The 23741-nt window shown below is 41.2% G+C and overlaps 2 protein-coding genes across 2 annotated transcripts; one reads left to right on the forward strand and one right to left on the reverse strand.

The window, feature by feature from the left end:
- Positions 1-343: 343 nt before the first annotated feature.
- On the reverse strand, positions 344-7565 carry LOC115818188 (ectonucleoside triphosphate diphosphohydrolase 7-like). The gene is made up of 13 exons (XM_030781498.1): positions 7279-7565; positions 6909-7047; positions 6392-6574; positions 5770-5975; positions 4627-4777; positions 4379-4482; positions 4218-4277; positions 3865-4016; positions 3280-3446; positions 2640-2961; positions 2374-2459; positions 2095-2256; positions 344-1597 (listed from the first exon to the last, which is right to left on the reverse strand). Exons 2-13 carry the CDS (start codon positions 6914-6916, stop codon positions 1381-1383), a joined length of 1818 nt encoding a protein of 605 aa, XP_030637358.1. The 5' UTR covers positions 6917-7047; positions 7279-7565; the 3' UTR covers positions 344-1380.
- A 1877-nt stretch (positions 7566-9442) lies between these two features.
- On the forward strand, positions 9443-15656 carry LOC115818200 (mitoferrin-2-like). Its single transcript, XM_030781515.1, has 4 exons — positions 9443-9873; positions 13812-14040; positions 14382-14438; positions 15036-15656. The coding sequence occupies exons 1-4, from the start codon at positions 9547-9549 to the stop codon at positions 15611-15613; spliced, it is 1191 nt and encodes a 396-aa protein (XP_030637375.1). The 5' UTR covers positions 9443-9546; the 3' UTR covers positions 15614-15656.
- Positions 15657-23741: the final 8085 nt, after the last annotated feature.

Genomic DNA, 23741 nt, shown 5'->3' on the forward strand with positions numbered 1-23741 from the left:
CATCTTTAAATTTGTCTTACAAACTCATTGCACCTGTGATGGACTGGCGACCTATCCAGGGTGTTTCCCTGCCTTTCGCCCAGTGAATGCTGGGATAGGCTCCAGCATCCCCCGTAACCCTAATTAGGATAAGCGGCTTGGACAATGAATGAGTGAGAGTGAACGCATTGCATTTAAGACTCTATATTTTAACTGTCATTCTTAATATCGCAGGGGAAAAATCTGAGTGTACTGGAAAATAAATTTCTATACCCGGTCATTGATATTCCACAATAATGGAGAAAAAAAGTTTTTTTCTTTTTGGAAACACATCTTATAAACATCACTCATACAACTGTGAAAATGAGCCAAAACAGGTTTTATTAAACCAGTTGGTGATGATCTGGAGTTTTACACAGTACTTTTTTCCACAAGCTGTTTCATTCTCATTACACAGTTCCCAGCTGAGATGTGGAGTCTTTCTCTTTCACTGGATTGGTCCCTGGGTGGTTTTCAAACCGTATTTGAATGAGCATATTTTTGCATCACTAATTTCAAATTCACATTAGAACAACGGGTTAGAACACAAGTAAACAAAGGGATATGCAGTTATTATTTACAATATTTATATCACAATTGCAGACAAACACTTTTAAAATATTTAATGGCCCCATGTCTAGCATTAAAACTAATGCAAAACGCCTCTCCACACGTTTAAACGCTGATCTGACGTGAAATCAGTAAGTAACAGACCAAAAAATGATCCTTGTGCTTGTAACACCTCTTATATGAAAATCTCACAGTTAAAGTGCTAACAAGTACCAAATAACACTCACAGCTAAGAAATCTGGACCCGTGCAAACTGGAATAACGCAAGTGTTTCAGATGCCAATGCAACTGGACTTTTCATTCATTTACAATTAATGTGCGTTATCTGCCGCACAGGAGACTTTACATCATTCAGCCATACTTTCACAGACATCAACATCAAAAAGAAGAGTTCATAACCAACATGAGTCAAACCAGACGCTCGTTCATAAATTAAAAAAAAAAATGCACCTCCCTTTCACTCCAGTTTAAAAAAAGGACACAACAAAAGTCCAACATGGGACACCACAAAGGAAATGGCTTGGTCCTTCAAACAATACTTTGGGAGCTGTACATTAAAACGTTTAAACACTAATGAAAATTAAATGTTTGGATGGTCCCTGATTTGGTTTCTGTCATTCTGGTCTCCGTAAAAATTGGATGAATGTGTCAATGTGACCGCACCATCGTTTCAAGTCAGTTTCTTTGAGTGAGAGATGCCTTCTTTCCTTCAGCCAATGAAGGAATGTCATTGGCTTCTGTCTCACATAAGCACCGCCCCATATCTGGCACCTGACAAATAAACCGATTCAGTTACGCAATTAGCGCCTCCCCTTCCTCCACCCAAAGCAGGTCCAGTACCTCGGCCTGTCTCTGCTCACGCTGGTGGATACGTCGAAGTCTTAAGATATACAACATGATTGCCAGCACGACCACAAATATACAGGCGAAGAACAGATAGTGGTTATACACGAAGGAGAAACGCAGCCATCTGGAATGTGACTGCCGCAGTGTTTCCTGTTGCAGGTCCCTGCACAGAGAGAACATGGAAAAAGACATCAGTGTGGAACATGTAAAATAAAACAAGACGACTCGAGATCGACTGGACGTAAAAACAACTCTGTCAGCACAACTGTGTAAGATGTGTTACACTTTGAAGAGAAATTAACATTGCTTCCTTCACAGCTATCCTTTACGGCGGCGTGCGTGAACAACGGAGTTTGTTCTCCTGCTCCTGGGGACCCAAGGCTCTTCTGGCATGTTTTAGATTGCCCTCTGGTCTACCACAACAGCATCAGCTAATCAAGGGCTCAATAATGAAACTGGTTTAATTCAGACGTGTTAGAGCAGTTTAATTTAATTCAGACGTGTTAGAGCAGGGAGAGAGCTAAAACGTGCAGTGCTATGTACTTCCAGGAACAGGACTGGGAAACGCTATGCTAAAAGAAAACAGTGAACCTAATACAGTGGGAAGCTCACTGAAATGTGTATTAGAGAGCTTCAGGAACGACGACAGGAAAAGCTTACCTGAGGGGCAGGAAGCGAGTTTTGAAGAGGATAGCTCCCAGTGTCCATTGTACCTCCTTATCGTAGACCAGCTGGGCCGTCCTCAGATTAGGGTAATCTTTGGGGAAGTTGAAGCCGGAATGGAGGACCTCATACATCCAGGCTGATTTAAAGCACTGGTATCTGAGTAAAAGACACAAGTTTTGCACAATGTAAACCATAAAAAATACACACCACGTATGTAGGAGATTATGTTATTTGCAAATGAGTACTTGTTGGGAAGTTACTGAAGCCACTGACTTTAATCTATGGATGTCGGCCTGTGTAGAATACAGCTTGCTGTCCAGACGCTGTTTCAGAGTTGTCCATTTTGTGGCACAATAGTTCTGCATCAGAAAGGAAGAAGGAGAGAAATGATATAAGATTAATAGTGCATCAATAACAACATAACTTCACTTGACAAGTGTTTGATTTCATGCAGCAGGTTATTAACGTCAATTAAACAAACCATTCAATTCAACATACAAAAAAAAAAGTATACTATTTAATGTGAATTCTGTGCTCACCGAAGCAGCTTTAGCATATTTTTGGCTGTCATACTGGCCCCCGATACGCAGCACGTCCTCTGTGCAGTAGTAAAATTCTGAGAAACCATAGAACTCGCTGTTTCCAAAATTGATGGGGGCCTGGTATTTACCCTTGAGGGACACCGTCCCATTGGGCTGGCCCAGGAACGGACGCACTGCGTCCTGGCACTGGGCCCAATCTCCCTGACCTCGGAGATACAACATCTGGCCCCCCCGTTCCACCCTGTCAGACAGATCCAGCGGCAAACATGGGTCCAGGTAGGGCGTTGTCTCCACCATTCCTGTTTGATCCCCTGTTACCCTGAACATACAACACAAGGACACTTCAGGAAGCGAACAACTATTTACATTTAAAAAATGTAATGTATAAGTTTAAAATGTATAATAAAAACAGACATCACACTATTAGCTATCTACACAAGGAACACAGCAAATAGAGACCAGGTATTGTCATTAACTATGTTGTAACAAACACTGATAAAAATTGCTGATGGAAAATAAACCTGAATACACGTATACATTTTTGATTTCAGACACATTTGAAACACACATTTCTTGCATTTTCTTATGCCACAGGTTACAAATGAGCAAGGCAGCATCAACTCCGCTTCTGTAATACCTGCTTTTGGCCAAGGTTTTGTTGACCAGGTTGTCCTCGTATCGCTGCCGTGCCATGTTGCCACCAAAACCCAGAAAGGTCGTGACGTAAACGCGGTACACATGCTCTGTGTGTTCCACGTCACAGCCCAGATTGAACTCTGCCAACATGCTCTTAGCAGCTTCCTCCTACAGGTGGCAGCAGAGAGACAGAGTAAGGCCTACTCTCCAACAACCCTCTTGAATTGTATCCACATACAACGATTTATGGCCCTACTTTGTCATGCATGATTGAATGTATCCATAAGTAATAGCATTATAGAACCATAATTTGTCACGTGTCAGTTTTTGCAAGTGTTATTAACCAAATCAGAGGAATATCTAAAAACACTAATTTCTCTGATTCATCACTAACAAGTTAAACATCTGCAAACTTGCCAGCTCTCAATGCTTTTTAGCTGACGTGATTTGAGGACAGAGCACTGAGACACTTCTCACATGACATGTAAGAAACACATGTCAATGCTGACGTCATTCAGGAACAACTGGCCTCTGACAGCTGAAGAGGTACAAAGGGCTCAGCGTGGTTACATAAATGCTCTAATACCTCCTCCGATGAGCTGAAGGTGACAGCGCTCGGCACTTCATATGCTATCTGCAACGAGGCTCCGCCCATGTCAATGATGCCCACAGTACGCCGTCGACTGATTGGTTGTTGGTTTTGTGATCCTGTGGTCACTTCTACGACTGCCTCTTCCCCTGAAAAGATTTAAAATGAGACAGTGCTGATTAGCAGGTATATCTTATTGTTTGATCCAGCTGAAATTAATGAATTACAACTTCCAGAAGACAGCATTTATGTCCACAACGGTCATTAATCAGACATGGTCTGATTCAAATGAAAATTTAAATTACTGGTTGACATGTAAAATCTTCCAAGACTTAAAGGAGCTTACTCACCTTCCTCAGCATGGTCAAAACGACCTAGTACAAAATTAATGCCAATCCATGCATATACACCTATGAGACACAAACACAATATTGATACACACATTTACACACATAAAAACCAAATCAATAAGATTAAGGGCATACAAAGTCCTGTATCCCAGAATTCTCACCTTCCTGTTTCCCAGAAATCACCTCTGCGTGCGAACTGGAGAACAGGAAGTCAAACTCCAGAGGGATGTCTGTTACGAGGTCCTCCAGGATAGCAGCCTGCTGACTGGAGAGACAATACACAAGAGTCAGAGTCCAAGTCCAATTATGCTTCAAAATACCCTGACATAACATTAATAATGCAATAACAACACTGAGAATGAGAAGCTCAAGAGGGGATTGGTTCTCCCTTGTTTCCGGGATTCTCTACCTTTCAGGGAGCAGTCTCATCCCTGCTGTACACAGGACGTAAAGTGGAGTCTCCTTATGTTTGTTCTTGGGAACATGGGCGGCAGCATAACTCAGGAGAGGCTGGAGGTAATCGCTGGCTTTATTTGGGGTGTGTGCTAGAGTGGAGATACCTAGGGAGGCATTCAGTTAAAGGTCAGTACAAGTATTCATACAATTGAACCCAAATTCAACTTCTTCAAATCAACATTTCAGGGTAGCGTTATTATACTACAGGAACGCCTATTTTGGCGACAGTTTTGTGAATCTGAGCTGAGTTTTGGGTTGGTTTGCTTTAGATGGAGATGTGGATGTGTGTAGACCAAATGTGGATGGACTTGAGTATTAGTCATCGTAAGTCTCAAGTCCATGTGCTCGGTATCTCCCTCAAAGGTACAAAGTGCCACTAGGTAAGAACACATCAACAATATCTAATCAGAGACGTCTGACAGGACGCCGGGAACTTGAAGTTCAGTGCCTTTTATTAGCCAGGAGACACACTGTAAGCACAGATGGTGTGCAGGTGTGAAACAGCTCAAAACAAAACAAAGAGCAGAGATCAGGCCTTAAAAAAAAAAAAAAAGAAAGAAAGAAAGAAAAAAACCCTGAGGAACCTTAAGCCACCAAATACACTAAAACACATCACTTTAGCTTTACATGAACACAATATTATCCAAGGTCTGAAAAAGCATGACAGATTTATCTGAGGTTGGGACTAATGATTTCCAATCTCGAAACGAAAAAAAACCCAAAAGGCCCAAGAGAGAAAATCTACCCAACAGCATGAAACAAGACATTAACACACTGCTGCTTTACTAAAGCACTGGAGCAAAGACCTTTAAAAGCTAATGGGCTGATGACTCATGACACTCCATAAAACAAACAGCACTGGCTTTTACTAGAGATTCAGTGCAATCAAAGGGCATATGTCTTCACATCATCAAAGACATCCATGAAAGCTCAAACAAACAAAACAAAAAATGATGGAAGGGAAAAAAAAAAACACTCTACGACTCAGAAAGGTGCAATCAATCTAAGGCAACCTCGCAACAAAAGCTATATTTTTCGGGTACTCTTTTCTTTTTCACTTTCCTCTCTAAAATACTTTCTCTGTATTGCTACTCACCTGGTTTGATCTTTTTGACCACTGGATTGCGGTCATGGTCCCTCATCTGACGGATGTCCAGCAGAGTGTGGGGATTTCCATTGTGGGGAGGCCAGTAATAGACAAAGACTCTTGATCCACTGCTGCCACAGTCCACCACTATCCCGTAGTTCAGTGCGGGGTTTGCCACGTCAGTCGCCTCCATGTTTTCCACTATAGAGATGTATCTGTGACATAAACAGACAGAAAAACTGACATATCCTCCAGATCAAACACACTTAGGGGCCTAGTTAAGTTGCCGTTGCTTGATTCACAATCTGTGACTGAAGCCCTAAAAACACAATGAGCTGTTTTCTGGGATGGTCACCTGGACAGGGTATATTCCCTGTCATTGCTCTTCAAAAATTCCAAGGATCTGAGGAACGGCAGGCGGATCCGGGTAGTACAGGGAATGACATGTGGCATATTGGTGATGAAAATAAACAGGGGATCACTGGTACTACAGAAAGCCACTAACTCCGATTAGCAGCTCATTAGTAACAAAATTAAAGGCCTCTGACTGCTACTACTGTAGTGAAGGGAACTGTTCCCTCAATAAAAGAGCCCCCTCCCCCCGTCTCTTCTTGTCGCAGGCAACACTCACTTGTTGACCCGATTGTTTCGGTGAGAGGGACCCAAGAAATCGTTTTGGTAGAGGCCCAGGAGGAGCAGGGCAGAGGAGGTGAAAAGGAGCAGGAGAGGTACCCTCTGCCGTGAAATACACCCCAGCGACAGTAGGGACACACTGATACGCCAGCTTCCTGGCAAACAACAGGAGAAACTCAGCCTAAAAGGAAAAGAAAGGAATAGCAAGTCACGTTGAGATTTTTTTTACGCATATCAATGTTAATATTAGCTTTTCAGATGTTAATTTATTCACAGCCACAGGTTTAGAATTCATCTTTTTTTTTTTTTTTTTTTACAAAGTCAAGGATGGGAATCTGAGATAACACCTATTTCCACATGTTGCCAAATAAATCTATCACATTCAGGCAACTAAAGGTTGTAGCATAACGCTTGTACTGAAAAACAACTCAACACTTATCTGAAACATTTATGCCAGCAGTACATTGAGTCTCAAAAAGCAGCCCATAAATAAGGTGAGAAGCAGCTATTCTTACCGTGCCATATGTCCGGGTCCAGTGTACAGCAGATCAATACTGTCACCTCTTCATGTTTGATTACGTGGATACAGCTGGGCTTTTCCCTCAAGAGGTAGCGTTTGGGGGAAAAAACTGATACAGGAGGCGGAGAGACCGGCTATGAGTGGAAGTAGAAGTGTAAGTGTGTGTGTGTGAGTGAGTGAGTGAGAGAGAGAGAGAGAGATGAGTGACAGAAGCATGAGTTATCTTAGCTGTAATACTTCTGAAATCGCACATTTTGAACACCTTATTAAACTTACATCTCTTTAACCACGTACACCGAGTTAGTTCCCAAATAAACTGAATTAGGTAACTTATCAGGAGCCCGTTATGTAACTATGTAACTTACCTTTAATGAGGTGTTGTGATCCCTCCCAACATCGCTACATCGAAGCTAACCAATCATTTAGAACGAATAAATCGAAACATCGGGAGGTAGCTAGGCTAGTTCGAAAGCGACAGTTTGCTGCCCGACAGAAGCTGACAGCCACCAAAACCTAACAAAAAACGACTCTGAGAGTAATTACGTATCATCAGTGAAAAGAAAACTTAAGTCTAGCAACCCTTTTGGATCACTTGGATAACCGTAAATGGTCCAAATTCAAACTAAGTTACATGGTTCCTGTCTGATGTCTATCTTCCTGCTATCCGTTACACGGAGTGCAAACCTGAAATTCACGTTTAAATGGTCGTCACCGGATGGAGAAGTGAAATGGCCGCTTTTCAAAATAAAAGTGCAAGCTTGGTAATGGCTCCTGTTTCTGTATGTGTCATCCCTGCCAGACATCTCTTACGTCTTAACCCCCCATAGACGGAATCGCCAAAACAGTTAGCTCTACAGACTCGCTGATCCTTTTCAATGTTTTGGTGTGATCGCCAATAAAATCTGCCTCAGTGGTTGAGTTAATGCCACGCAATAAGCAGCCAATACAGCTGCAATTCATTATACACACGGAAATGATCTGAAATCGCAAGATTCTGATGGGGACTGCTAGTGCACAATACTAATATCATATGATATGATCACAAAAAGATATAGAACTGGGGTGTTTTTTCTCGCACAATTTATTAACTTGAGTGGAATAGGGCCACTCCACTAATTTCAATTTAACCATGACACTTGGAGTTACAGCCTGTTGTCGAAGTGCATATTCGTAATGAAGAAGTCTTCACACCAGTATATCTCACATATTACAACTACATTTTCCAATAGTGGACACCGCTGATCTTCTGGTAGTGTAATGCGTTCTTCAGGTGTCTGTTGGTCTGCCGTTGCAATAAGACTACAAACGTCTGTGGTCTTTCATTTTGAAAACAAATTCTCTGCGAAAGGCAGCTAGAAGAAACACTCGAGTGATGCTCACTCATTACATCTAGATGACAACCTCCCATTCAGGATTGTGAAACACTAACTGAGGAACTCTGATTGGACTTATAAACACTGATTAAGCTGAGGGGCACTAACTGGGCTTATAAACAGCCACAAGACTGAAAGACAGGACTAAGAGACATTACTGAGGAACATTTATTGGTGTGGGGGATACTGACTGGACTTAGGGCCACAAAATGCAAGCCTCGTTGTGCAAATTGTGACATGAGATGGATGGTCTCAACCGCCTTGGTCAGTGTGAAGAAGCACTGGAATGTAGTCGCGATGGCTTTGAACATCATGAAGTATATTTTGAGATACCATTTGTTCTTTTGTCCGTTTTATCATATCATCTTAAACTCAGAAATACTGTACTCTCATATCTGCGTCTCCGGTTTGGTCACAGTGCAGTTCCTGTGAAGAGTGGCTGTGTAGTTTAGTGTGTGCCTTAGGAATGCCTGCTAAACCATGCCATCTTGTGGTGGTAAGAGACATTGCAGTTACACTTTCATATCCCTAGAAATCTTGTCTGAATGCAGCCACGAAGCTGTTAAGAAATTAACATAAATGTGTTATTTGTAAGATCAAGCGCATTTTAAAATAAAGTGTAAGCAAATTCTCCAACACTGATATCAGTGTTTCAATTGACCACAACCTGCATCCTGTATTCCAAGAAAGGGCATTTTGTTGAACGCTCTGTGAGTGTGCGTGCGTGCGTGCGTGCATTTAAATGATTTGTTTCATCACATGAACATAAGTCTTTTATCCCATTGCTGCTAATGTACCTACTGTGGTTTAATTTTCCGTAAGATTTCTATGTCAGTCTCTCGAAAATTAAAACCCTGTAACCTCCTTTCAGAGTGGATTTCATGAACGTGTGAATTCCCCGGTTCAAATATAATTTACAGACCTTCCAGTATGTGACGATGGGCTATAACATAATACTTGTGAGTTGCTGTAAATTGGAGCTACAGCATGGTCCAACCACAGAGGTTGCTATGAAAGTTTTGTCCAATCGCCTACTTTGGAATAGTCCACACCCCCACTGTCTCGGGGCGTGTCAAGGATAGTTTTGCAACCACGGCTAGATGGCTCAACGAAGCGCCAAATCCAGCGATTCAATTGTAGGTTACGTAGTAGATACTCATACCGGTGGAGGGCTGTGTGTAGCTAAACTCGGGGCTTTCGTTGGAGTGGCTGCACACAATACATCATCCTAAAGACTTTCTATATCTATTCTCTCAACAAATGGAAGTGGATAGTTTTACACCCAGCAGCGGAATGTCTGTGGAGAATCCCAGCGCTGACGCAGGGGTTACCAGCGCAGACATACGATGGCTCGGTGGCAAGATCTGGGATGTATCGGACGGGTTTGTTGGAGGTCTGTCCCCTAGAATGGGAGAGCAGGACTTCGCGACGTCATTACTCAGAAGTGCTACGGAGCAGTCTGGAAATGAAGCCGATATCGACTACGAAGGCCTCCCACAGGGAGCATCCACTACTACGCACATGTTGGCGGGCGCCGTCGCAGGAATAATGGAACACTGTCTTATGTACCCTATCGACTGTGTAAAGGTAACAGTTCTATACTATCTTTTTGTTTCCACGTATTGGATTGTAACATTCACCAATGTTTACCACTCTATAAAGCGAGACATTATCGATTGTTGTTTGTTGCTTTAGTTGAGAATATCTGTCTGCTTCATAAAGTAGAAGTTAACAGAAGTTATTCACGTGCTGCCATTTAACGAGATCATTTGGGTGACCAAAAGTGTGACACTGCGAAGTGTTAAACATGAGACTACATGACGCGTAACAATTCAGCGTAGGTGGCTCAGTATAAAATGAGGATTCATAAATTTAACAAGATTGCCTGTTTTGGAAAGTGAGGGAAAACATGTCAACCAAGTCCAACAAACCCCGGCGAGATTAAATTCCTTCAAGCATGGCAAGCTATGCTAGCTAGCTAAAAGTACAGATCTGAATTGCTGATTACTCGCTTTGTTTATATTTAATTTCTACAAACGACCGACTCTGGTTACGTTTTCACCGAACCATCGAATGTTTTATTATAATTAAGGATGTACCTCGGTGTGATCGTCCTTTAAAAGTCACGTGATTAGATAATCTAGTTACTTAATGTCACGGGGCCACATTGCATAAATCTCTTGGCACTCTGCGACACCAAAGCAAAGTCTCATTCAGTTAAAAGATGTTGCAGTTTCCATTCACAGCCCTAAACACTGCTTGTGACTGTTTTCCCTTGAAAAGTCTTGTAATTTAAAATCTTTTTTCAATTTTCAGCATGAGTGCGTTAGCATACAAGCGGGAAAGTTACGTCAGCGTGAAATCCGAGGATGCTAGCCGAGGACTGACTGAAGTGCAGTTACATATGTGTCCTTCATTGCGACACAAATTCTCATTCCACATGCACCGAATGTATTGGTAGACGAAATCAGCCTCTTTATTCACAAAATGAGATCAAGACAAATTGAGAGTCTGGTGAAATGTATGCCAAATAACTACTTCATGAAGTTACATCCTCACTGCTCGCAGTAGGCCCCAGCATTGAACGTATTTATCGGATTATCTGTGTAAAACTTTACACTTTATTCCGTTAATTCTCTTCGTGATTTTGCCAAGTGGCACAGTGTCACCAACTGCTCAACTCCTGTTTTTGCTTTACATTTAAAAATACTCAGAACGAAACTGCAGTCAGTATATTTAAAAGTATTCTTCTAAGAATGAGTTGTTTTATACTGTCGTGGCTTGTACAAGGAAGTGGACACGAATAACTTAGTTGAAGGAAGTGAAGACCTTTCACGGAACAAAATAAATGTATTCTTGATTCTTCGTAAAAGGAAGTCTGTCGGCTTTTCCCAACAGGTTACTATATCTTGCACAACTTGTTTGGTTAGCGTTATCCTTGTGAGCTAGTTCTAAGTGAAACAGTTTACCAGACCATAAACTCTAATAAATATATATATATATATATATATACATACACACATATTTTAATCATTCCGGTTTTCGCTTGTGATTTTTCTGCTGTTTTAAAATAGCCTAACTCTAATATTCTTACAGTCTTGGACTAACAGCTTGTGTGGAGCAGAAATCTCATCTCCTTAGTGAAATAAGTTCAATAACCTTTTGTTAATTTACCTGTGAACCATTGCCCTTTGCTACAACTCTACTGGACCTTTCTTGATTGACATTACAATTGTACTAAGAGGGTGTTCTGCCGTGATACTTGGTGAACTTCAGTACACTTAAACAACAGCTGCCTATGGGAAGCACTTTTGATACAGTTGTGAAGCTCGGGTGATCTCTGTACACTCAAAGCAATAAACGGCTGTGCGCAATAACCCTTATTCACACTTGGTGAATGTCCAGGTAATTTTACGTTCAAGGAAGCCACAAGCCTTTTATCGTTTTGAGGGCACAGTGCATTTAATTAGGTCTGACAGCTGTGTTAAAAAAAAAAAATGGCAAATGCATCAGTGTCTGTGAGGTACAGGAAACAACCCAGTAACCTGAAGGATATAGGTATCTCTGCCAGGCACAGTGACATTAAAGTATGTATTAGAGAGTGTCTGTTTAAGATGTCCTACTTGTAACACTTCCAGTGTGCCCTCGAGCAAGCTTTGAAGCCACAACCCTGCTTCAGAGTCACCATACCTCAGAGAGAGATATCTGCCAAATGAATAAATGTCATGTTAATTTAGGCAACAGTGCCTCTTATTCGAAGCTGTTGCTGAAGTCACTCTCACCAGACAGAATTCGCAGACATTTTTACCTCAATATGAAAGAGGCCTTTTTGAAAGCTGCTCTGATATACCAGATGCCATTGTAATGGTTCCCAAACTGTTAGCCAAACATTCAGTTTCATTGTTTGGTCACTTTTAGCTGGTGCCTCTCAGTCCCAGCTATTCAGCCTTACACAATTATTTATTATGTAAATAAGTTGTTTATTTCCTTTGATTTTGTGTGTGTGTGTGTGTGTGAGGGGGAGAGAGAGGGAGAGGAAGTTCAATGTATGGGGGTGGGCGCTTGTTTCTCAATGTTGTAGCCATAAAACTCAAACGTAGGACATGTGTGTATGTGTGTAGATTTCCTGGCTTTTACTTGCAGAGATAAAAAAAAAAAAAAAACCCCCAAAAGGATAAGAGCAGGACTGGCTGTGTTAGGAGATTTGGATAGTGAGCATAAGCTTAGTTTGACATTTCCAAAGAGATTGTACAGTGGTCGTTACTGATAACTATGTTCACAGTGAGTACCGAACAAAGGTCAGAGGGGTTTGCCTATGGCAACTATTTTGTCATCCTCCTTGCGTTTCAAAGTTCTTGTTTGTGTGGCTTTTTGAGGAGCAGCCAGGATAAGGAACTGTGACAGGCTGCTGAAATGAGGTTGGTCCCACTTAACATGAATTCTCATAGTTGTGTGGACATCCCGTTTTGCTTAAATGTCTTATTCTGAATTGGATTCCATCAGTACACAGACACAATCCAAGGACTGCCACGTATTAGAAACACTGAAATACACTGATTTATGTACATACAGCAGTAATAATGTTGTATTTAGACAAATGCCTCGACCCTTAAAAGTAAAGTTCAGCAGTTTTTTAAAGAAAGAAAATCACCTCCACTGAGTTCTTGTCTGAAGAACACCAGGTTTCTAGATTCTTACAGTTACTAAAGTAAAGTAACTTTCTCTTTTTGTTTACTGATCGTTGAAAAGGGCTAGTGATTAGAAGAAATGGAGGGTGCTGTAGATTCCCTTGAAGAGATCTGTAATGGGGTTTTTAGTGTGTGTTAGTAGTTATGTCACATTTGCTTGGTTATTCCAGAGTTATGCTTTACTGGAAACTCTACACCTCTGTGTGTGTGTGTGTGTGTGTGTGTGTGTGTGTGTGTGAGAGAGACGGGATCTGTGGTCAGTGTTCTTCCTGTCAGGAATTGCAACATCCTCCACTCCCTGCGACACACACACACACACATACTCACACTGCATTCCTTCTCTCTCACATCAGCAGCTGAGTCTCATTTTATTCAGCTGCCTTTGTTTTGTCATTTTGGAGACATGAGTATTAATTCTTGCTCCAGGGCTCTCATTCTGTATCTCTTCAGAAAGTTGTGGACTTTCACCATTGGGCCGGAATTTATGCAACAGCGAAAATAACCAAAAAATTCTTGTTTGGGATTTTCAGGATTATGAAATAATGAAATGCAGAGTAAAAAGAAAGTGAGCTTAGCTCCAACATCCCTCGAGTTGTTGCAGTACTTCAGTGCTGCTTTAACTGTTTTTCCAAGTATAGGAAGAAAAAAATAAAAAAAAAACATCCTGCAAGCTTTGGTGTCTCCTTTCAGATTTCATCTTGTAATGAATCTTAAATTGTCAGGATGAAACATTTAGCGTGATGAATAACTGGTCGTTGCTTTCTCAGTACCATCTCTCTTTTCTTCGTCCCTCATCTCTTGTTTTTTTCCTTCCTATTTTTCGCTTCCCTTTTTCAGACGCGGATGCAGAGTCTGCAGCCAGCCCCGGGAGCGTGTTACCGTAACGTAATGGACGCGTTGCGACAGATTGTGCGGACGGAAGGCTTGTTGCGGCCCGTGAGGGGCTTGAACGTCACGGCGATAGGGGCCGGCCCCGCCCATGCCATGTACTTTGCCTGCTATGAGAAACTCAAATGGACCATCAGTGACGTTGTACACCCAGGCGCCAACAGCCACTTTGCCAACGGTAAACGCGCGCACGCAAAGCTAGAAAGATGTAGACAAAAAATACTTTGCTATTGTGACCCTTAAGTGAAAGGTTTTTTAAAAGAAAAATGATCTCCAATGAGTCTGTCGAAATTTTTTTTTTCCATTTTTCCCTGTAATCAAACATTGTAGAAACATGATGAAAGCACACAGAGTTATGTTCTTCCAAATAATAGTTTTGTTCAAGTTTTGTTATTATGATTGTTTTCTTTTGAACAGGCAGACCTTTACACAAGTGTTAAAAAAAACCTATGTAACTACAGTACAGAATGCTTTAATATACACACAGATTATAACTGATCTATGGTGTTCTCTCCTCAGGACTGGCAGGATGTGTGGCCACGCTACTGCATGATGCTGTAATGAACCCTGCTGAAGGTTAGAAACCCCTGTCGTTGTTTCCCAGGCAACGTCAATTTTCCCAACAACTCTACATACACATACACATTCACTGTTTTCTAAAAGGTAGTCCAATTTCAAAATGATATTTCTGAGTATTTTTTAAAAAATCACCTGTAGAGGGTGCTCTTAGATCATGCGCATTAAAGAATTAGCCCTGAGAGAAGTGTTTGAGTGATCAGGACAGCTGTCTTAGTGTACATACGTGTCCTCTCTGATTTGTAAGGAGTAGTCATTTGATGAGTTGTATGTAGCAGCTGAAGAGGAATTTGGCTCCGCTGTAAGGCAGATGTGGGTTTGGACTACGCAGGCAGAGTTTAGAAACACAGAATGACTGCCTTGAACCCTTTCTTTGCCCTTACTGATGAAAGAACATATCTGAAAAACCGGAATCTTGATATCCGGATGTCTCACACTGAAACTCCGAGTTTCATACGGTCTTCTACTTTAGAGAGCTGTGTTATGACTATACAGTGTTCTTTCTAATGCGTTTTTCCTCTCCTCTCATCCTCTGTGACCCCTGTCTGAATGGTCATCTCTCCCCCCCCCCCCCCCCACCTCTTTGGCACCCCCTAGTGGTGAAGCAGAGAATGCAGATGTACAATTCTCCGTACCGAGGTGTGTTGGACTGCATCGGCGCGGTGTGGCATAAAGAAGGTGCTGGCGCGTTCTACCGTAGCTACACCACCCAGCTGACCATGAACGTACCCTTCCAGGCTCTCCATTTTATGACTTACGAATATCTTCAGGAACTGCTCAACCCTCACAGACACTACAACCCAGCGTCGCACGTGGTCTCGGGGGCTTTGGCGGGCGCGGTGGCCGCAGCGGCGACCACTCCGCTCGACGTCTGTAAGACTCTCCTGAACACCCAGGAGTCGCTGGCGCTCCAGACCTCCGCCACCACGGCAACGACAACAACGGCCACAACGACAGCGGCCACGGCAACAGGCGCCAGACACATCTCGGGACTGGGGCACGCCTTCCAGACGGTGTACAGGATGGGGGGACCCACCGCGTTCTTCAAGGGGGTTCAGGCGCGAGTCATATACCAAATGCCCTCTACTGCCATTAGCTGGTCCGTCTACGAGTTTTTCAAATACATTATAACAAAACGTCAGCACGAGAAGAGGCTCAGGGATGGGGAGAAATAGAATAGATTAGACTTTTATCAACCCCCCTCCCCCAGCACGCACACACACACACACACACACACACACGTACCTGTACTGCATTCTTACTGAGGATCTTACATTGACTTCTGTTTCACTGGAACTAACCCTAACAGTCACAAAGTAACATTCTGACACTCGTTAGTTTCAATCCCTTTGAAACAAAACAGGCTTTCAAAAGGCTTTTCAAACAGTAAGTCCAGCACTTTACTCCTCCCTCCCCAACATATATTGCTGTCCTTTGTTACAGTTAGGGTTAGGTCTTATCAGTATAGCATTACAAGTGTGTACGCACACGCACACACACGCAGGATGTGACTCATATATACACCCATTTTATTTCACACGAGCACTTTATGATTGATTCTGCATCTCCTCTAGAGAAAGTCCCTTTATAATGGAGTAAGACAGGGAGGGGTTGTGACAGAATTTAGCATTGGGAAGATAGAATCAATCTGTCTCCAGCACAGAATCGATCTGTCTCCAGCAGATTTGGAGAGGGTTAACTCGCATTAACTGAAAAACAAACAAACAGAAAACTAAAATGTTCTCACTCTAATCCCAATGGAATCAAATTCCATGTTCTAGAGTGTTGTTTGTACACTGATATGTATTGACAGGAGAACTATGCCTTGAATTATGTGTGAGGGATTTGGCTTGTACTAATTTATTATTACCTTATATGTTCATTAAACTTTGTCCCCTTGGGGACTGATTAAATTGTAGCACTTCCTCACATGAGGTGGATGAATAAGTTAATTAGAGTATGAGTGAGTGTGTGCTGAGTGTGATTGTTTGTTTATTGTGAAATGGTGTGAGAGTGAACGATGTGCAGATTGTCAACGCGTGGTAAAAGTTGACAGTTGTCCCTCTGTTCTTCCCGATAACCTCTGTAACACAAGATAAAACTCAAACGAGGACTTTCGCAGAAATGCAGACACTGTGTTTAATGGAGCAGAAGAGTTCACCTTTGTTAGTTGCATTTTTAGAAGTTGATTATGTAACTACACATGATCCTAACTGAGCTGTCGTGTCACACGCACAAACAGAAGATAAGTCCTTAGGTCTTACCTGAACACAAAATCTATCAAGCTGTTTTTTTTGTTTGTTTTTTTTTTTTTCAGTTTACCTGTAAATACTGAAGAATTATAACTGACAGCCTGCCTTGATTATAGTGGACACATTCAAGCTTGTGCTTATGGTCGTTCCGAACTGTATCTGGTACAACAGGAACTGATCTCCTTTCCTGAAACTTATAGCAGCCGTCTGCTGACGGCAGAGTCCTCAGATTATAGCTGAGAACACACAGTTTTGGTTCTCTCTCCAGAAACACGATCCAGGGTGTTCTTAGGCCGTCAGACCATTCGCAGAGGAAGTGTGATGCATTTGTTAGATGTACGATTGGACGTTGGACAGCCCCGATACAGTGACGCGGTCTGCGTGATGCAGATGTATGTGTGCCAGAAACAGAGGGGTGTTAAAGAGTGATGAAGAAAAAGCAAAACTGTATGTTCACACACTGATATCTGACTGGAAACCAAAGACTGAGAGAGAAAGAGAGAGATGAACATGTGAATCGGGGGAAAAATAAGAGAATGGATCACTGTATGGTTTATCTAGACTGTAAATAAACTGGCAGTGGTTTGGACAAACTGGAAAAAAATGAGTGTTTTCCTTATTTTTCCTAAGGTTTACCATACACTTTATACACACAGAGAGAGAAAAAAAATGAACTTTCGAGGAGATGGCGATCATTTTGTCTTGTGTTACTCTGAGCCTAACAACGTATATTCCTCCTCTCTCCTACGAGAGTGTCATACCTCAGATTATGGCTATTTACATACATACGTTTGTATAATATTTATCTAATGTCTTTCTCAAGGATGTCCAGGAGGTGGAGAAAGAGAGAGGGAGAGATTGTATGCATTCCTTTTCCCTCTCTGTTGACTGAGCTCCATTCTGTGACAGAGCTGATATTTAGTTCGTCTCACTGACAGACACGGTGCATGTGGTAGTTTGTTTTCTGCCGTGAAAGGCAAGGCCGTAGATCTGACGGAGCATGACAGAGTCGTCCCGTCCACCTCTTTTCTTCCAGCTGGGTCTTCTTTCACCTCCGTCTCCCCCCCGAGTTTTTGTTTGCTGTCCCCGGAGGCTTCTGCCTCCTTCCCTCTTTCAACTCTCTGGCCTCTTTCTCTTGCTGCTTTTCTTTGACTATCACCTTTCTTTCTCTTCTTTTTTTTTTTTCTTCTTTCACTCTGTTTGCTCAGAAAGGAGTAATGAATCTAGAAAGCGGTGCTGAGCCCTCAGCTGGGAAGCGTGTGTCTCTCGCTTGTGTTCAGTGTTCAGAGCTCCTACGGAGGTTAAAAGGTCACAAAAGATAGTGTTTATTTATTTATTTATTTTTTTCTTGGGAGTCTGACTTTAAGATTAATGTCCACTACATTGCATAATATACTTTTCTTTGCATTTTTTGTAATAAGGTTAAGGTCAGCATCTTATTTTCCCCATCAGATATGATCTGACTTAAACCAATACAGTTCTGAGCCCTTTTAGTACCATCAAAAAGCTTTGCAATTGTCATATCAGCTGCAGTGTTTTACTTAATAACACTCAAAAGACTGTCGGAAAGCCCAGATTCAAACTAAAGTGTAAAGTAAAAAAGAGAGAGAGAGAGAAACAGAGATGTTCTGATGGACAGTTTATCCCGAGCTCACCAAAGCACAAATGTAAAAAAAATAGGTATTCTCATACATTTGAATTTGACAGTCTTCACAATACTTTTTCACTGTGTCCTGTCACATCTGTCCGTCTGCATTTTCATCTCACACTGTTAAAGTGAGACTGAAAGTTGATCAAGGAGCCCATCCTGGGACTGGAGTTTTTTTTGTTTTTTTTTCTTCAAAATAGTTGCAGCTCTCGTGTGGGAAGTTGCTGGGCAAGGCTGAAGCATATTAAAGGGGTGTGTCTGTAATTGATCCACTTGATGTAATTTGTTTGAGTTGGTTTTCATTCGGTATGGCTAAGACGTCAGTGCTCTTGTATGGCGTGCCAGTGTAACGAAAAGTGAAAACGTAGTCGTCGTCTCACCCCACGAAGTTGTCACATGCAAACAAACTGACGTTCAGAGATTTAGAGATCTTTTTCTTTTAGCGTGGCGTAACACTATACGAAAATTTCTGTTATTAATGTACGAAATCATTCGCGTCAATGCCTGGTATATTGGTTCTTTTTTCTTTTTTTTTCCTCTCTTTTTTTCTTTTCTTTTCAAGCTCGTTTCTCTTTACATGATGCGTATTCTTTCAGTGTTTGTGTGTGTAAGAAAAACGCCGGGCAAATAGGAAGATATAGAGCATATTTAAAATGCCTTGCTGTCAAGTTTGCTTCAAATCAGTTTAGGTGTAATGCTGCTGTTCTTTCTGACGATATGAAGTGTATAATTCGTTCACTGTGCAGCGAGCTTGATTTGTCTAATTTCACCACTAGGTGGTGACAAACTTTAGAAAAGTTTGTGTACTGAATTAGAAAACTCAAGCTGGCACTCGCATCTAAAATCTAAATTTATTTTTGATATAACTGTGAGCTCATTGCAGAAAAACTGGAACAGCTAATTGACCAGAATCTCACAAGACCCGACGTCAAAGTAAAGAGACTGTGAGAAATTAGCCCTTTTGAAATATGAGTTGAGGAGCCTCGCGCTAGGCACTCGATAAACTTTTAATTAATAGTAGGGGGTACAGTCATCTGTTAACTATGACCTACGGGTATGACTATAGTAACGGCTTCTTCAATGAACAGACAATCCAAACTGTCATCAAAATAAATTATTTCGAATTTTTGTGTCTTTAAAGAGGATGTAGGTTGGTGTACATTTTTGGGGAAAAATTGTTGTTGTCTGAACGCTGAACAGATGTACATATATAATGCATATTATTTTGTATCGGGTAATCAGACTCAGTGTAACTAGAAGCATCGCTAAAATGAAATTAAAATTAAACTTAAAGAACTGCCTGTAAGATGATTTTCAAACCTTATTTAACATACTTTTTTAATAACAGACTGAAAACGCAGTATGCTTTCGTCAGTGCAGACCAGTACATAACATATTTTGAAGCTTGTGAGTCCACATGTAACAATTAATTCAAAGTAAACACTGGCACTGGAATGAATGCCTCTGGGTAAAAAAGAACGTGATAGGCTACAAAAATCCAAATGTATATTTGAATTGGCCCTTTTAAATTTGCCATTTAATAAAAGTTTATATATATATATATATATATATATATATATATATATTTAAAAATTTAGTTGAATTGTATGAAATGAAAAAAACACTTTTTTGAAAAATGTGGATCAAGTCGCCTACGTCTACGTCTACTCAGTTGTGATCTAATATGAATTGTACAGACTATAAATTGCTCTGGGGCTCAAACACACACACACACACACACACACAAAGAAAAAAAACTAGCGCGCTGAAAGTTAGATAGAATATTTTATGAACTTGTATAATACACTTACAAACCCCAACTGCGTCTCGGCACGTAAATCGTATCTCTGTTGATATTTGCAAAGATGACTTTGCAGTGAAATATGCGCTTGTCAGCACCGGCTAGGCTCCTGTCTGATTACCCAGAGAAGATGTTACCAGATGTGACGCTGAATAGCTATCGTTTGTATCCAAAAGTGGATAAATATTTAAGGGTTAGTGGCTGATGAATGACTGTTGTTGTTTGCGGTTTATCTCTCAGGCTTTGCCTATTAAATTCTGCCATATTGCAGACTCTAAATGATGTCATGCTATTTACCAGAGTGCACTCTTGCATTTTCAACCGAAAACGTTTACAGTCATTTATAGCTTGAGAGCAGGTGCTGCAAATTACATTGTGAAGTTTGTAAAGACAGACGCGTTATGTGATGTCATTTTTTTCTGAAATTATTTCTCACAAAAACCAATGACTGTGATTTGCTATTTTTATTCAAAACATTGTATCGATAACTTACTGCAAGTAAATACATGCATCAGTGTTTCAGGCTCAGAAATAAGTTTTTTTCACTTCAGCACCATGAGAACTCTTCATGTCAAGAATATTGTTCCCGTTTTGTCTTAAAAGTATGAGTTAATTAACATGAGTCGTTCATATTGAATAATTATGGGAAAAATGCATCCAGAGGTTCTTGATTTATTTTTATGGTGAGTCTTGTTTTTAAGGGAACGTCGCATCTTCCGAAAGTTATTCCCATTCATCTTAGTTAGTTAATTAGTTAGTGTGTAAACTATGGTGTTTCTAACGCATTCTTTTAGTAACGGGCGGCACCACATCGTCTAGATACGGGACACATTCTGAACACCGCGGGTTTCAGACCTACTATAGCTAACTACAGTCGCTCAAAATGCCCTTTCTCTGCTTTTGAACAAAGTACAAAGGTGATAAGTCTCATGAAATACTGAAATAATTCACTCCCTGTGACACCCGAAGTAGGCTGTTTCGTTTGTGTTCATTGCACTGGCCTGAATCGAAATAGGACTATCTTTTTTCTCATCGAACCACCTTTTAATTCTTTTGAGATAAACTAACTGGTTCTGTGAGTTGTGTCAGAGTTATGGCGTTCTACTGTCACGTGCCTCAACATTTATACCTAAGGGGGGGGGGATTAATATTAAAGCAAAACGCCCATCCCTCAGATTCTCTCCATTTACACTTGTTTTGCGGCCCCGAATGATCTGGAATGCAGCGATCGGGCACTCCGTGAGCTTTGAGCTGTTTGGGCATGTCGATGTGTGGCGACGCAAAGGTAAGCGCAGGGAAATCTGGCCGCTGAATGCACGAGTCAGTGTTGGTTATTTTGAGGGGCTCTGAGTGGAGGTAACCGCAGGTAAAGACGGCAGTCGTGCTGGCGATTCCTCTTTCACATTTCAGCTGATGAAGCCAATACGCTCAATAACACTGATATTAATCAACCCACCGGTTCAGCAGTGACTAAGCAATTTGGGATGAGTATTCTGCCTGTGTCAACAAAACCTTAAGTCTTAAATCCCCTCTGTGTTCCAGTTTAGGCCTTACCTGTTCCACTTTTTAACTTTATAGGTTAAGGGTTCATCGGTGTTCTGGCGTCGGTTGGTAATGAATCAAAGTGTCTAACTCCGTCTTCTTCAGCTGGTAATGAATCAAAGTGTGTAACTCAGTCTTCCAGTAAAGAAAGCTAAGACAGTGTGGCTGTAGCTAAATTTTTGTGTAAACACGTCATGGCAAAAACATCAGCCTCGTGACATGAGAGAAGAGCGATTCAATGCTTGCAAATAAAAGTAAAACAAAAACTTTATCACTAACATGATATCCTTATTATAAAATATCCTTAATTTTCTCACAAAATGTAATAAAAATGTAACAAATTTTTTCTTGATACACACTGCTCAGCTATTATTAAAACAAGAACAAACAAAACAAAACAAAAACAACCCACAAACGCAACAACAGCATAGTTTTGATTTTGCATTAAATTCAGTTTTAAAGCTAATATTGTCTAATTTAAGCCTCGTTCCTTCTTAAGATTTTCTTTGGCTTATGGAACAGATACGGATCGGACACTTCAACGCAAGGCACACTGTCGCCAACTCTATTTACATACGCCAAGTGCCTGGGTCCTTCTGCTGACAGCAGGTATGCTCTCCGCCTCTGGATGACAGGGGAAAGGCTACACTATTGCTTATCAGTGGGTGCCAGAGACGGCCACTGTTTACGTCCAATTAATCCCCATTAGTTGTGTGAGCGCTTTAGAGTCTCCTGATGGACCTAAATCTGTTTTAACCGCAACAGGAGATTAGTAGTTAGGGGTGTAGGTTGAACCCCCTCGAGAGATTAATGCAGTAGAAAAGTTGTTACAAACAATTAGTATTTATTTTTGCTATTTAAATCTTGGCAAATACGCCTGAGAGGTGCGCCTGATTGTCTAGCAGTGATAGGGGAGGTACGAATGAGCAGTGCGGAGGGGAGGAAAGTGGTCAGTTGTGTGTGAGAATCTTTCAGTCAGCGCCGGAACTCACATACCAGTTAGGGTAAATCACGAAAAATACTGAAATGAATATATCTCGAGAGCAATACTATATAGATACCCTGACATCCATACGAAAAGAAATAGTATTAAACGTAAGAATCAAGGACCAAAACGAATCAAAACATGGGTCAGCTCTGACAGTTTGTTTTGCAGCCTTTTATGCATGACGTTTTCCATTTACAGTTTTAGACAGCGGCTATTTGTGTAGACGGTTTGAATTATAATAGATCTCTATAGAGCTATAGCTCCATCCTGCACTGGCCACTTTCTTTCGTTCTCTTTTTTCTTGTTTTTTTCGTATGTCTTCTTCATATAAATTTTGAACATTTACTAGATATTGTCAGTTTGACTATTTAGAGTGATTTAATTCAACAACAACAACACCAAAGCCGCCGCCACCACCACCACCACTACAATAATAATAATAATAATAATGGTGTTTTTAAACATTATCGGTAGTATAGCCATAATTGTAAGAATGTTCTATCCATTTACATTTATGGTTCTTTGTTATGAGGCTAAGTTCCCACTCTTCAAATTCTTTAAAACTGTATCAACTGATATTCTGTCACAATTTGACAAATCACATCACAATCATGTTGTACTTCCCTGCCAATTTCAGAGCTTGTGTTCTCCACGTTGTCCGAATATTTTTGCGAATTTTGCTCTCGGGGATTTGGCGCCGGGCAGATGGAGCTCTTCCTCGGGCCGCGTGACGGCTGCGGCTTGTCTGTTTAATGTCGCCTTGTAGCGCCTCAGCGTCACGGGCCTGTCTAATTTCCACTTCCCCTCGCGCTCTCTGCCCGCCTTGGTATGCGGGTCTGTCTTTTCCCACACTGGCCTGAGCTCCCTGGAACTGACTGTGTATTTCAGTAAAGCTATTCACGTCTTACCTTTGGTTTGAAATGTGTCGCAAGCTGCCATCAGATTAAGTACTGTTCTTCTCATTGTTAACATCCGACTTTAAACTGACAGATTAACATTTTGTGAACTGTTATTCAAGTAAATCTTACTGTAAGTTAGTGTACTCTGATGAGAAACTGAGACTCCGAGCAAA

The sequence above is a fragment of the Chanos chanos genome, chromosome 8, assembly GCF_902362185.1.
Source record: "Chanos chanos chromosome 8, fChaCha1.1, whole genome shotgun sequence".
Lineage (NCBI taxonomy): Eukaryota > Metazoa > Chordata > Actinopteri > Gonorynchiformes > Chanidae > Chanos > Chanos chanos.

What these genes read in the sequence shown, in the direction of transcription:
- LOC115818188 (XM_030781498.1), bottom strand. An exon ending in TTTTGACCATGCTGAGGAAG is followed by an intron (nt 4,017 to 4,217) that starts GTGAGTAAGCTC and finishes AAATCTTTTCAG; the next exon opens with GGGAAGAGGCAGTCGTAGAA. An exon ending in AAAACCTTGGCCAAAAGCAG is followed by an intron (nt 2,962 to 3,279) that starts GTATTACAGAAG and finishes TTGTATGTTCAG; the next exon opens with GGTAACAGGGGATCAAACAG.
- LOC115818200 (XM_030781515.1), top strand. Translation starts at nt 9,547, where the DNA reads ATGGAAGTGGATAGTTTTACACCCAGCAGCGGAATGTCTGTGGAGAAT. An exon ending in CAACAGCCACTTTGCCAACG is followed by an intron (nt 14,041 to 14,381) that starts GTAAACGCGCGC and finishes TTCTCTCCTCAG; the next exon opens with GACTGGCAGGATGTGTGGCC. An exon ending in TGTAATGAACCCTGCTGAAG is followed by an intron (nt 14,439 to 15,035) that starts GTTAGAAACCCC and finishes GGCACCCCCTAG; the next exon opens with TGGTGAAGCAGAGAATGCAG.